The sequence below is a fragment of the Aulonocara sp. 'chitande type north' Nkhata Bay genome, linkage group LG5 (genome assembly GCF_057382095.1).
Source record: "Aulonocara sp. 'chitande type north' Nkhata Bay isolate Kocher_YH1m ecotype deep benthic linkage group LG5, A_spYH_male_GT1.1, whole genome shotgun sequence".
NCBI classification, from domain to species: Eukaryota; Metazoa; Chordata; class Actinopteri; order Cichliformes; family Cichlidae; genus Aulonocara; species Aulonocara sp. 'chitande type north' Nkhata Bay.
In genome coordinates, this window is record NC_141348.1 from 1,481,864 (window position 1) to 1,496,776 (window position 14,913).

The 14,913-nt window shown below is 44.9% G+C and overlaps 1 protein-coding gene across 1 annotated transcript; it reads right to left on the minus strand.

Annotated features, from left to right (window-relative positions):
* Positions 1-1,589: 1,589 nt before the first annotated feature.
* LOC147329617 (glycogen phosphorylase, muscle form-like) lies at positions 1,590-14,300 on the minus strand. Its single transcript, XM_086290898.1, has 20 exons — positions 13,933-14,300; positions 11,925-12,026; positions 11,315-11,393; positions 11,136-11,239; positions 10,553-10,684; positions 9,143-9,254; positions 8,977-9,059; positions 7,608-7,751; positions 7,403-7,495; positions 6,848-6,994; positions 6,526-6,689; positions 6,329-6,443; positions 6,156-6,257; positions 5,931-6,078; positions 5,782-5,840; positions 5,151-5,292; positions 4,780-4,987; positions 3,133-3,267; positions 2,887-2,953; positions 1,590-2,800 (listed from the first exon to the last, which is right to left on the minus strand). Exons 1-20 carry the CDS (start codon positions 14,173-14,175, stop codon positions 2,651-2,653), a joined length of 2,529 nt encoding a protein of 842 aa, XP_086147024.1. The 5' UTR covers positions 14,176-14,300; the 3' UTR covers positions 1,590-2,650.
* Between the last annotated feature and the right edge of the window lie 613 nt (positions 14,301-14,913).

Consider the following 14,913-nt stretch of genomic DNA (forward strand, 5'->3'; position numbering starts at 1 on the left):
GCAGAGCGCACAACACGCTGCAGTCTCTGTTTGTCCCTGATAGTGGCTCCAGCGTACCACACGGTGATGGAGGAGGTGAGGATGGACTCAATGATTGCAGTGTAGAATTGCATCATCGTCCGTGTTGGCAGGTTGAATTTCTTCAGCTGCCTCAGGAAGTACATCCTCTGCTGGGCTTTCTTAATGACGGAGGTGATGGTGGGCTCCCACTTCAGGTCCTGGGTGATGGTGGTACCCAGGAAGCGGAATGAGTCCACAGAGGTGATGGGGGTGTCATTCAGGATGATGGGGGGGGAGTGGGGCTGTGTGCTTCCTGAAATCCACAATATAAGTATAATAACATAAGAATATGCTAGAATAAGTACATTTATTGTTTTTGTGGTATATATTAAGAATTTGTTAAAACACACATACAGCTTCCCACTTCCTGTTTGTTGGAAATTTGTAGAGAGTAGTAAACTCTGAACTATCTTGGAGGAGGTATGGGTGGACTATTTCAGGAGAAAGACTGGAGAATAAAAAAAAATAAAAAATAAAAAAAAATATGCAAAACTGCAGCTAATTGTGTATCAAACAAGTCACGAGACTAAAGTGACGTCCTAAGTTTAATCGGCAGTCCAACTGCTGTTGAGTCAGTTTTAGAAACTGACTTTAAAGGTTAGTGCTAATGAAAAATAGGAAGAAAAAAATATATCAGAATTTCTTTTTTTTTTAAATTTTTTTTTTTATAACAAATAGGACAGGGGGAATGAATGAGAGAAAGAGGGGGAGAGAAAGAAAGAAAACCAAAGGGGAGAAGAGACGGTGAGAAGGGGGGGGAAGAGAGAGAGAAAAAAAAAAAAGAACTCCTGGGTCACCTGTATGGAGAAAAAAAAAAAAAAAAACAAACAAAAAAAAACAAACAGAGGAGACAGCAAACAACAAAGAGCAACATAATATTAGAGAAAACAAAGCACCATCACAATAAACTAGCTAGTCATAGATATCAGTATTTACTAAGTAATAAACGATATTGTGCAGCACGCAAGATAGACAGCGCACAGTGTGCTTTGAGGCAGCAGCCAAGAAAGCTTTAGTCCGCGTCTGTGAATACCCATGTGTGCATACCTGTGTGGATCAGCATGCTTGCATTCCAAAGGTTTCTCCATGTAATGATCTGCTAGGGAGTGTGGGGGGGCCACAGCCCCGTCCTCCAGGGTGTGAAGCGGGTATGGAGGAGATCAAAACTCCAGACATCCAGAGGCCCCCAGAACACAAGAGACCATGGAAGACCAACATATATCAGAATTTCAGAAAATAGGGAAAAGCTGACTGTGCTGTAAAAGACAAACTTCCTCACTTTGGAATGAAAAAGAGAAAACCAAAATAAACTAATAGAGTATTGGAGTTGGTCGTTGATTTAGTCAGAAAATTGTGTGAATTGCATGAAAGGATAAAGTGTGTGTGTGTGTGTGTGTTTTCACTTTTAAATGCTGGTCCCTTCACAGATGTTGGAACATTTTCCTTGAATGCATCGTTTTCTTTTCTCCTCATTTTTGCTCCAATCGTTCTTCAAACAGAATTACACATTAACTCCAGGAGTCAAAAAGTTGATGATAAATGCTTTTTAATATCACTCTTCTATGTTACACACAAATACAGCTGAGAGTACACACATATTCCAGAGAGGTATGCAAAGAGTAGGCACCATCAATGTCTAACAGACTACAGCACAAAGACAACACATGCTGACAGGATGTCACAGCTACCAAACTTCAACTATAATAAAACACACAAATGAATACATTCAGCTAACATCGTACAACACTGGACAAGCAGTTGGACAGTGAACGTGAAATAGTCATGTGCTGAAACACGGGTACATGCTTTTTAGTTACAGTACTGCTGGGAGGCTACACTCTTCCATGGAAGACGTGACTGGTCAGGAACAGTGACAGGACTCGGGCTTATCTGCAGTTATGCTGGCTTTTGGAAGGAGGGAATGTAGTCTAGCTCTTGTTAAAGACAGGCCTCAATTATCCTGTAGTGACCAAACACATTCCCAGTTTTCTCATAATCTGCGGTTAGTGGAGTACAAGTACTACTAGTAAAAATAATAAAATGAACAGTACTTGTTATGTGTCCTACAGTTTACACTTTACATAAAACAGCTCAGTGCCTAGTAGTACTTGTACAAGTGATACAGATGCTACTGGTGAAGAAAGAAAAATAAAGACATGTAACAAGTTAAAGGAAAAACAAGTGATGAAATAATTTATTAAGGGGACGCCAACAGCCTTAATCCTTGGCACTGATTCCCACTCTCTGGAAATGGACTAATGGCAGACCATACTTCTAAAACACATTCCCTCTCTTTTCAGGATCAACAATCTTTCCCCTTAAAAAGAGAAAAGTGGATCAAACCCATGGAGGCAAAATACCTCCACAGCCCTCAGTTGGGGAGTCGCAGGTTCTGCTTTTTCCTTTAATTTGTCACACATCCACAGTGGACCATTTCAGCTCCAGTTAGCACAGGGTGAACTGGAAGTGGTTGAGGTTGTACAGGGATCGTTACTGTAAAGAAATAATGCCACAGTGCACAGTGAGAAGCTACAGGGTTCGTCTCTGGCTGCCGTACCACGTGCTGAGCTACGGACGAAGGTAGTTTGGTTTAGCGAGGGGCATCCGGAGCAGCGATCTTCTCCAGACTGGGCTCCATTCCCCAGATTTCCCGGGCATACTCAGAAATGGTGCGGTCACTGGAGAATTTTCCACAGCCAGCAATGTTGTGAATCACCATCTTGGTCCACTCTTTAGGGTTCTGTTAACATAGAGAGGGCGTCACAGGCCAGGTGTCATTTATTGGACAATACTTGTGTACATGACCTCACTAGCAGCAGAGCATACCTTGTAGAGCGCGCTGACTCTCTCCTGACATCTGATGTAGTCTTCGTAGTCGGCAAACACCTTGAACCTGCAGGACATAAAAATGTTTCAACAGTGAGCTGCATTGTTCACTCTTCAGCTCGTGTCTAACGCCTGGGAAAGTCAGTCACATGTTTGCTCAGCAATGACACGACATCACTGGAGCCTACAGTGTGAGTTAGAATGCAAAGTACTCACTCGTGAGTTTAGGGACCACCGTGCGCTCACCTGTCATGGTGCATCAGCATGTTCACGAGGTCTTTGAAGAGGCCAGGCTGGCTGGGGCTGAAGAAGCCTCCTGCTATCTGGTCCACTGCCTGCTTCAGCTCGGGGACACGGTTATAGTAGGACACGGCGTCGTAGCTGAGGACAGAAAAACACAGAGATGCTAGCTGTGCTCCACAGGACAGAGCAGACGGTGGATGGAAGTTACTCCTGTGGTTTCCATGGTGGTAAAGCAGGGCTTTAAAAAGCACAACATCCCAGGTGGAAAATACTTTTCAGTTTTATTATTATGTGATGATACTGTTCAGCTGCCGTTACATGGTTAAGTTACTTTAGCTAACTAGTTGAGCAGAGGCCTGGGAGCTTGAGGCTCCTGCACAGTATCTTAGCTGTTCCCAGGACTGCGCTCTTCTGGACAGAGATCTCCGATGTTGTTCCCGGGATCTGCTGGAGCTACTCGCCTAACTTGGGAGTCACCGCACCGAGTGCTCCGATTACCACTGAGACCACCGTTTCCTCCACCCTCCACATCTTCGAGTGTAAGACGTCCGTGGCAGCAACAGACGTGTGGAGATCAACAATGGATAATATGGAGTGCAGAGAGAGCACGACCAAGCAACGATTAAAGCGTGGAAGTAATCACATTACTTTGAGTTTGATTCTGTAAAAAGTGACAAAAACATCAGCGTCTGCTGTTCACGCTGTGTGGGAAGAAAACTTCTTTCTACAGCGAAAAATTAAACTTCAACTCTGAGCGAGCAGCGAGCACGCTGCCACGGGAATGTGACATTCACACAGAAACCCCTGGATCCTCCCACTGACAGGACAGCTGTGGGCAAACCTCCACCCAGCCCACTCCAGCTAAACAGGTGACAATAGATTTAAGAGCTGCTGAGTCTTTGATTTTATTTATTTTCTGCTGTTTTTACTCGCATCTATTTGAAAGAGTAGAAACCCAAAACATTATTTTATCTGCTGGATTATGCAGGAAATAGGTTTAAATGTTAAACACATTTCTTCCAGTCAAAGATTGTTGCATATAATTACATTTTTACTTGATGCATAAAGTTAAAAGATAACTAATAAACTAATAAAACAAGTTTTAAAGAGACTTTTTCATTTGATTCAGTTTAATATGATGGATTATGCAGAAAAAATAGAAATGGGCTGAAAGGTCTGTTGCCTTATACTCGGGTTGTGTATCATGTTATTAAAAAAAAAGTAACTAAGCAATAAAGTAACTACTTGCTCTTAGATCCACTGGCTGCTGAGCATTGCATCTTTCTCCCATATGCTCTTCCAGTATTGCTCCGCTCGCCTATGGAAAAAAAGCCCCCAGCCTCGGTGGTGCTGTTCTCATATTGTTTGTCAGGTATACTTCTTCAAGCGGCTGGCCAAGGCTGTGAATCTTTAGCAGCTGTTTCCAAGGCCTCAGGTATGGACACTTTGCTGTACTTCTTAGTTACCTTTCTGCAACTGAAGTTGGCTAACATCCCTCTATGCTACCTAGATCTTGGCCTCTAGTCTCCTTTTGGTTGTTGTAGCCAAGCATCTCACTTATCCCTGATGTTGTGGATGTGTACACACACACGCACGCACGCACGCACGCACGCACGCACACCTCTGAACCAAGACCATTTTAAAACTCACCCCTTCTTGTCCAGAGCCTCCACATCGTGCACCCTCATACCAAAGATGAACAGATTCTCCTCTCCAGCCTCCTCTGCCATTTCCACGTTGGCACCATCCATGGTGCCAATGGTGAGGGCGCCATTCAGCATGAACTTCATGTTCCCTGTGCCCGAGGCCTCAGTACCTGCTGTGGAAATCTGCTCAGACAGGTCAGCCGCAGGGATGACTGCACAGAGGAGACACACGGAATACAGTGGAGTCAGCTTTATGTGCTACTGTCCCAACAGAGAATGACCCAACATAAAAGATCAGGTTTATCCAGCTGTAGTGTAAATAAATGATATTATACATCACTTATTTACAGTAAGACACAGTCAAAAACTTATTACTCTTCTCAGCCAGTGTGACGCGGTAGTTCTCCAGGAAGATGACTTTAAGGCGATCTCCCACCACGGGGTCATTATTAACGATATCTCCGATGGACGTGATCAGCTTGATGATCATCTTGGCAGTGTGGTATCCTGGAGCAGCCTAGAAACGCAGAAGGCACATGCTGGGAAACCAAGAGGCTCACCACACCCTCAAAGTTCAAAAACAGGTGTTAAATTCGTAGTGGCTAACAGCTAGCTTCAACTCGTCCAAGACGTGCAGCTCAACTCAATCATGCTCAATTTTCCTCCAGAGGTGCTTCTAAATCATCACAGTTTCATAGCCTGTCCTGTCACAGCAGTATATAAACTACAGGTGAATAAACACTACTGAATGAGGTTAGTGTAGAAGAAGAAGAAAGGTCCTGCTTGGTGAGACAGATGTCTACAAGCAGCTTCTCTGATGCAACAACATCCATGTGCAGACAGATGGACAGCCATGTTTATGACTGGCTGTGTCAAAGTGGCCCAGACACATACTAGATAAGGCTGGATTTGATGTAGTGTGAAGTGCAGTGGGTGTGGGAATAAACTGCTTCCATGACAGGCTTTCTTCTGACCACATTAAACTTTTAGGAATATTGCTGCTCACCTTTCCTCCAATCATGATCGTTCTGGGTGTCCACTGCTTGTTGGGCTCGTTCTTAATGCCTGATCAGAGAGAAAGACTGTTTGTTTGCTTGTTTGTTTGTTAAACAGAAGACAAGTCTGGATTCAGAGTTAAAGCTCAGCAGCACCCACGGTTGTACAGTGTGATGATATGCAGGCAGTTGAGTAGCTGCCTTTTATACTCGTGGATCCTCTTCACCTGCACATCAAACATGGAGCTGGGGTTGATCTTCACCTTGTAGTGCGCTTCAAGATGCGCTGCAAACTTCATCTTGTTCTCCTGAAAGTTCAGACAGAGGGTGTAAAAAGAAGCACGCAAACAGAGTGCATTTTACTTTTGGCATTTTAAGCTCTCACTTGTTTGATTTTGGCTACGTCCCGGATGAAAGCGTCATCATTCACAAAGTCCAGAAGCTTCTTCAGCTGGTCCAGGTCACGGATGTAATCCTCTCCAATTTTCTGGAGGTTAAGCAGGTGAGTTAGGCAAGATCTCTACAAAGACTTACAACGTTCACAAATAACTAACCCACCTCAGCGATGACCTCAGCCAGACCGGGGTTGCACATGACCAGCCAGCGCCTGGGGGTGATACCGTTGGTCTTGTTCTGAAACTTCTGAGGGTCAACCTCGTAAAAATCCTTGAACCTGAACGTGGAACACCAGTCAGAGAAACTTCCAAACATCTTTGTAACATGTTATGCAGCTAGATTCCTACAGGTTTCCTTACACAGTGTTTTTGATGATATCTGAGTGGATACGGGCCACTCCGTTGACTGCGTGAGAGCCCACAATACAAAGATGAGCCATGTTGATTTTCTTCACATCTCCTTCCTCAATCAGGGACATTCTACATATGCGGTCAGTGTCCCCTGGGTAAAGCTTCGAGATGCGCTGAAGGAGTGAAGATAAACACTCTGAGATTACTCACCGCTGTGCGTATAAAACAAAATGTTTCATTCTTCAAGAACGAACCACATTTTCTCTGCTCACAAAGCTTTTCAGGCACCTTATTGCCTGAAAAGCTCCAATATTACATCCTCCCCTCATACCTCCAGGTGCCTCCTGTTGATCTCGTAAATGATGTCGAGGTGTCGAGGCAGCAGGTTTTGGAAGAGGTCCACGGGCCAGCGCTCCAGTGCCTCAGGCAGCACGGTGTGGTTGGTGTAGGCACAGGTTCGGATCACAATGTCCCAGGCCTAGACACAGAGGCCAGAGCCACAGGCAGCTAGGTTAGCATTTAAGAAACTGTGCTAAAGAAAATGTGAACCAATGTGAAAGCACTTTTTTAGCTGATCAGTGACTTGGTTTGAGGTTAGCGCTAAGGACACAAACAAACAATGAGACTGAATCCCGGTCGAAGAATCCTAGAACGTCTATAAAATATGGGCTGATCAGCGTAGCCAGAGTCTGAAAACTGCATCTGTTTTAATGGCAGGTAGCGACTCCTAATGCACCTACTTCTTATTTGCAGAGCTCATTAAACGTTTTCCCAGTGACTTTATGGTCTCCAGCTCAGTTTGAAGTCTTGAATACACCATTAGGGTCCCACAGACTCACTACAGATGCACACTGGATGGAAAAGTTAAGAGTTTGCGATGTGATACCTTCTCCCAGGGCACTTTCTCAATGTCCACCAGCAGCCTCATCAGTTCAGGAATGGCCAGAGCAGGGTGGGTGTCATTCAGCTGGATGGCCACCTGCACATGGAGAGAAAACAGAAAACTCATGATCATCAGTTTTAGGAGAAATCAATAAGAGAAAGTAAAAAATAAAAGAGAAGCAAATAACACAGAATGACAGCAAGCTCACCTTGTCTGGCAGTGTGGAAAGATCTAACCGCACAAACTCTGTGGAGCCAAACTTTGAGGCTTTGAATCGACGGATGATGTCCTGAAGAGTTGCAGCTACGACAAAGTATTCCTGCTTCAGACGCAGCTCCTTCCCTTCAAAGAACTGAAGGAGAGTATGAAGAGCTGTTACACCAGAGTTCAATGCTTACAATCAATCTGCTGCCGGTACACCCGCTGACATTATTATGGAAGAAGCACAGAAAAAGAGAGCAGCTCAGGAGGAGGAAATCATCAGGTTAGTCCGTGATTTGAACCAAGGGAACAAATCGTGGCAGGAACGGCCTGATATTATTTGTATCTCACTGCAACTTTACTGTATAAAGACCTAACATCTCCAAAATGTCAGGAGTAGTTGGTCATTACAACAAATCAAATCAAATCAAATCACTTTTATTGTCACATCACATGTGCAGGCACACTGGCACAGCACATGCGAGTGAAATTCTTGTGTGCGAGCCCCACAAGCAACAGAGATGTGCAAACACAACAACACAAACGAGCAAAATACAAGAATGGCCAACCTGAAACTAATAAATATATGTACAATATATAATAGTGTATGCATTTCTGGATGTGTTCGTGAACTAAAAATCAAGAATGTGGGATACTGTTTGCCCGTGATTTGGAGAGCCCAGCGCTGCTCCTGACGGAGGGAAAACCAATTCTGCAGGGGAGACCTACCTCGGCACTTGTGCAGGTGAAACCAAAGGGAAGATATGCTTCACAATATTTTCTAGTCTTTGGCTTAGAATGAAGTTGGTTTGGAAACATATTCAGCGATGCTTCATTTCCTGCTTTGCGTTTGTGTGGGAGCCCCGTCAAAAACCTGTCCATTATGCTAGCAGCGTCCAAGCGTTCCTTTTTTTTTTTTTTTCCTTTCATACCGTGCCCCTCCCCCCTGCAATGGCTTAGCGCCCCCCCTAAGAGGTGGGCCCCACACTTTGGGAACCTCTGCACTAAGAGACGTTTTTGTGCCCTTTGCAGACCCTGTGCTTATTTCCAAGTCCCAAATGCAATCATCGCAGGAGTTTGGTCAATCTTAACTTTTAAAACACTGGACAGATAAGGAAAAATGTCACCTGGCACAGGGATAAACACACTCCTGAACCTTGAGGAAAGCTAGAAGAGTTGGAGCTGTTATAGCGGCAGAGGGTGGGCTGACATCATATTAAACTTTAGGGATTAAGAATGGGATGTCGCTGAAGTTCATACGTGTGTGAAAGCAGATGAGCAAATACTCTCAATGTCACGCACAGCACCATCCACTAGTTCATGTGAACGAAGTAAAGGTTCAAATAAATAAGAAGTGCAGCTGTAAATCCACTCACATTGTCGTTGGGGTAGAGCACTCTGGAGATGTTCTCAGCGAGGTTTCTATCGAGCACAGCTTGAATGTAGCCTCCAACATTAACTGTGGGACAACAGCAAGAAGAGCAGTCCATGTCTGCTGGTTCTACTTTTCACAGAGTGATGTGAGCAGAGGGCAGTACTCACAGTCTTTCAGGTTAAAGTCACAGGGCGCCTTTGCAGACCACAGCCTCATCGTATTAACTATGTTGTTTCTGTAGCCGGGGACTGGAGTGTCATAGGGAAGAGCCAGAACCACCTGGAACACACACACTTCATCATTTCTGAGTGTTTAAACTACAGTCTGCTGATTTACTGTCAGGGATGATGTCACAGACCACAGGACAAGCCAACTAGACTGAGATGGGGCTGCAGGGCAAATACAAATCATCCGTCCCAGGTACCATTACAGGGAATGTGAGGGAATACCACAGTGCAAGGTTCCTGGGTTCAGACATCTTCAGGCAAACTGAGGTGTTCATCGGGGAGACATGAAGAGCTGAACTCTCTAATCCTTCACATATTCCCGAGGCACAGATACTGAGCTGGAAGCTACCAGAAAGCATTCATATCTGTTACTGTTGTTTGCATTCAACCTTCTCTGATGCAGAGAACAAGTGACGGGACTCTCTCCACCCTGCATTCTTCTACTGCCATGGTCATTACTACTGCCATGAGTGTAACCACATCTGAAGATTACGGTGCATCTTTGTCCCACTTTCCCCAAATCACTGGGCAGACTGACGCCCCTCACTGAGCCTGGTTCAGACGCAGGGTTCTTACTTTAAAAAGATGTTTTTCCTTCTCATCGTCACCAAGAGCTTGCTCACAGCGAGTTTTCTGACTGTTGCCGTTCTCTCTGTATTATCATAAGGTCTTCATCTTACAATACAAATGCACAAATGTGTGATTTGGCACTGTGGGAAAAAGTCCTGCTTCACACAACATTACCAACCTTTCAACTGTATATCAGCTGTGCAACTAAATGGCACCTGCACTGGTTCTTATGTAGCATGTTTCTACTCTACCCGAGCACTCCAGGTACTTTATTACTCACCTCATTCAAACCAGCACTTTTTTTCTATGTGTTTCTACAAAAGTGCTACTTCACACTGTGATGGATACATCGGAGAGAAACTTGGGGTTAGTATCTTGCCCAAGGATCTTTGGCATGCTGACTGAAGCACCAACCTTACGATTAACAGAGGATCTGCTCTCCCTCCCCCTCGACCCCTGAGAGAGACTACAGACAGACACTAGAGACACAGGACTGACCTGCTGCATGCAAATGTTACTAATGCATACAGTCCCAGTGCATTTAACCTGATCCAGCCACTGTTTAACTCAATTTTTTAAACTACTATAACCAAAAAACGCGTGTATTAGATAATTACAGCAAGTTGAGGGGTTTGTCTTTACCCCGTATCCTCGTTAAACTGTAGTCTTTGTTACCCAATAATAATAGTAGTAGTAGCATGCACAATTAGAGGTGTCAAAGAAAATGTGACAGTCTCAGTACTTTCTATTAAGAGTATACAGTAACGACCTGGTACCAACCTGCGTGTCAACCCACTTCACTCCATCAGCTGTGTGCTCCACGCGGCCATAGAAGTGGACAGGGCGCATGTACTCGGGCCGAGCCTTCTCCCAGGGATTCCCATAACGCAGCCAGTCATCGGCTTCTTCCACCTGTGGAAATACCAGATGGCATCTTCCTGTTTAAAACTAGTTAAAATATGAAAAAAAAGTCCTTAAAAGTCTCATATTTGAGCACTTATATGCTGCTTATATGACAAAAACTACATCAGCAGACCGTCCTGTCCAAACACAACAAACACTGGAGTTTCAAGACGGTACTCTGACTATAACTCCATTTCCACTAAGACTACAGAGTGAACAGACGGTCCATCAAATTCTCTCACTTTGCCACGTTCTGTGCTCCGAATAATCCTCCTAATAATCCTATTAATGCTCCTTTTAATCAGCATCACCCATATCTTGTGTAAACAAACTGTGACGGGTCCATCATGCAACACCCTCTGCTACCATCACAGAGGGCGCTTTTGTCTGGCTAATCTTATTCAGTATGACTGTAGTGCAAAGGTGCTTTAAGTGCATACACAGCACCGGGTGAACATACCTGCCAGCCACTGACAATTTTCTGGTTGAAAATGCCGAACTCATACCGGATGCCATATCCATAAGCAGCCAGACCCAGAGAGGCCATGGAGTCCAGGAAACAAGCTGTGGAAACGGGAGCGCTGTTAGACACGGCTGTGCTTCACATCACCATTTGTCAGCAGCCAATCAGGAGCTCACCAGCCAGGCGTCCAAGGCCTCCATTGCCTAGGCCAGCATCTTCTTCAATGTCCTGCAGCTCCTCCATGTCCAAACCCAGCTAAAGAACATGAGCACACGCACAGTAAGGTGTGGATCAGCTGTGAGTACTGCAGGACAGAGCTGTTAATCACTCCTCCCACGTTAACGGCAATGAACATTAGAGCTTCACTGTCTGGCTGAGTGTTATTGACAGTAAAGCCAAGCTCCAACTAAAAATCTGTGCGTGTCTCCCGCAAGTGCGTCTCTCATTGCTATGGTTGTTTCCAAGGTCTCAGACTGACCTGGAAGTGCATGGACTTAAAAACTTTTGCGGGATCTTGTAAAACGACATCTTCAATTTTTTTTTCCTTCAAATTTAAATTAATAAAAAATTCATTAACACTAAAGATTCATTCATGAACTCACTGAAACTAAACTGAATTAAAAACAGGAAGTCAAAATAAAAGTAAAAACTAATTACAAATCTATAATATCTCTGGTCATCCCTCTCACTTTATTCAGCCATTGCTTGAGGATGTGGAAGCCTCTCTGCATCAGTGTGGGTTGATTTGATTTCGTTTCTGTTGGAAGCGTGCTGTATTACCCTCACCTGGTATGTGGCTTCATCGCAGGCATTCTCCAAGGCCAGGTTCACCATGGTGTTCTGCAGAGTACGGCCCATGTAAAACTCCAAGGAGAGGTAGTAGACGCGCTGCAAGAAAACAGAGCAAAATGGCTTTTTATTCCACTTCCACCTGATCCTGAGCTGCTGGTAGTTTGAATTTCCTTTCAGTTATTGCACTTTTACATCTGTATGCAAAAATATTTCCAAAGGCAACAACACAAATATGACTGGATGAAACTCTGAAACAGAGTCAGGTTATTGACAATAAAGCACACAGTATGCGCCCCATGGCCCGGCCACGTGATCTCTAGGACAAGACAGCAGCAGAGCAACTGCAGGCAATGACACCGTTTCACTTCAGAGAAGCAGCATTACAAGTCTGGTACAGAGAACAAAGCTTCTGACATTCTGATACGGCTCCAGCATGAGAAGCATGTGTAGACCGAAGTGACTGAGACATGCAGAGGTCAGCAGGGTAGGTCACACTGGCATGGCTCCTTCGTTCTTTGTCACAGCATATGTATCGTCTAACACTGACCTCCACGTCTGACGTCTAACTGAGCACCACTTTAAGAGTGCTGAGAGTCAGCAGCACATTGACTCAGTGTATAGAAATGTGACAGCTGTTCCAAGTGCACCACGCCACACAGTCACAGGAAAAGTCACCAGAGTGCAGCAGCTGAATGCAATGCTCACCCTGAACCTCCAGTTCCAGAGAACCAGAACTTCTTTACTGAAAATTCAACGAATCATCATCATCTAACATTTTGCATGCTTTGAAAAGAATCACTTCATACTTTTATGCACAGCAGATCAGCATCTTTTGACTATGAAGGCCTCCCTGAAAGCCGGTGTTGTGCCAAAAAGTGATTTCCAATGTTTCTGTGTATTTTTTATGTGTAATATCTTTACGTATGTTGGTAAATAGACTTCGGTGAACAGCGTTTACAAAGGGGTAATATATAGAATTAAAAGATTATCTGTTTTTTCAAGTATCTTTATAACTCTGTGTTATTGTACTCACATTATAACCAATCCGGTCCATTTCTGCTGTCTTACTCTTACAAAAGACATTTTTAATGTTAATGAGATTTTTTTTTAACTGCATAAATAAAGGTTCTATAAAAGTCGCTGCCAAAAACTGATTGCGGCTTCTACCTTGTTACACGAATGTTGTTTGTGGCTCAATATGACTTTGTGTCATCCATGAGGGATGAATTTGACATATGTTTCACATATTATAGGCCAACAAGTTACTTATAGCAGTTTAAATACGAGCAATCAGTTTTTGGCAAATACCGGAAATCAGTTTTTGGCAGACAATCACTTTTTGGCACAACACCGGTCAATAAGCTGGAGGAGGACAAGACATAGCCGTCTGAACAGCCAGGCTGGAGCACAGCGGGGTCTCGGGCCGTGGCAGTGGTATGCAGTCTTAGTGACGCAGTTATCAGAGCTGTGAGCCCGTGAGGGCAGCCCCCTCCTCAAGGAACCCCAGCCCAGTAGGTAATAAAACAGTGGCGAGCTGATCAGAGTGGGTACTAATGCAAAAGGGGCTATGCAGCAGCTCTGAGGGCTCAGTTCTCGCTGCCTGCTCAAGGCCTTTAGGTCATTTTGCGCTTTGGTGAGAGGAGAGGGGGTGGAGAGATGGATGGCGGACATGCGTTTACGTGAGCTATGTCTGGTTGGCCCCAAGCCCGCCCGTGTGGACGCACATGAGTGAGCGAGGTACAGCAGAGGTCAGGTGAAGGTGAGACAGCTGCGGATGACGTTGCGTAACATCTCATAAGAGCGGAGCTGCCGGGACACACACACACACACACACACACACGACTCACGGTCAGAGCGAACGTGACTATAAATGGATACGAAGAGCAACGCTGTTACAAGCCGCAGCCATCACTGCTGACATCCGCATCACGAACCCGCATCCCCTCCCTTCCCCCAGGCCTCCGATCAGCTGTGCTCGACTGCAGTGCACCCGGTTGCTTACTTTGGGGTCCTTCTCGTAGTAATGCTGCTGCGTTCGGATCCAGCGGCCCACCAGGTGATCTCGGACCGTGTTTGCCAAGGCGAAGTAGTAGTCCCGTTTGGTGGCCACATTCCGATCCTTGACCAGGGTGAAATGGAGGTGCCGGTTGAAATTAGTTTTTAGGTCCGCAACGTTCTCCACCCCGGCCAGGCCCCGCACCGAGATCTGCTTCCTCCTGTCTTGGTCTGTCAGCGGCTTGGCCATCTCTGTGCTCCCGGAGTGTGACCCGACGCGTCGTTGCTCTTCTTCGGCTCTGCGTTGAACACACAGCCGGAGCCTAGCGATGCTCCAGCCTCTTTAATATGTCACGTACAGCTGAGAGCGTCAGGACGGAACAGCCAAACAGCTTTTCCGGTCGACAGTTTCAAAATAAAACTCAGTATCATCAGGTGGCCAATCAGCGACTTGGAAGACTTTCGTCTTACTGTTCGGGTACTCCACGAAACTCTGTAAACAATACTTGTTCTAACTTCCAGTGTAAATGTGGCTACTTTGACTTAACCGTGCCTCACTGAGACGCACATGGATAGAATATGTAGCAGTTCTATGCAAACTCCACAGACCCTGACTTCAGTCGCACAATGAGAATAAAATATTTGGTGCGTCTTTGAGCACATTGATCTTTCTGCCCCTGGTTTAAAGCATTCAAACCAAGAAGAAATTTGAGTCTAAATTCAGTGTCTGAACTGAACAAGTACTGACGAATCCACAGAGAAAACTCGGCCCAAGGTCAGGTAGTGGGAAACATCACCTTCAAATCTTCAGGCTAATCTCATCACGTGACCCACAGTAAAACGGTTTACATGTAATATGAAATAATCAATTATAAATTACCCAAATGGCACAGATTACAAATGAAAAACGATTAAATTTAGATTACATGGTTTAAACTTTGAATAGTTCAGATGACAGATCTCTCTTTGAGTAAAACACCACAGTCCA

Excerpts from the sequence above, each read along its gene's own strand:
- LOC147329617 (XM_086290898.1), bottom strand. The coding sequence starts at position 14,175 with ATGGCCAAGCCGCTGACAGACCAAGACAGGAGGAAGCAGATCTCGGTG. Across the intron at positions 11,240-11,314 it reads AGGCCTTGGACGCCTGGCTG|CTTGTTTCCTGGACTCCATG; the intron begins GTGAGCTCCTGA and ends CCGTTTCCACAG. Across the intron at positions 9,060-9,142 it reads TGACTTTAACCTGAAAGACT|TTAATGTTGGAGGCTACATT; the intron begins GTGAGTACTGCC and ends GTTGTCCCACAG.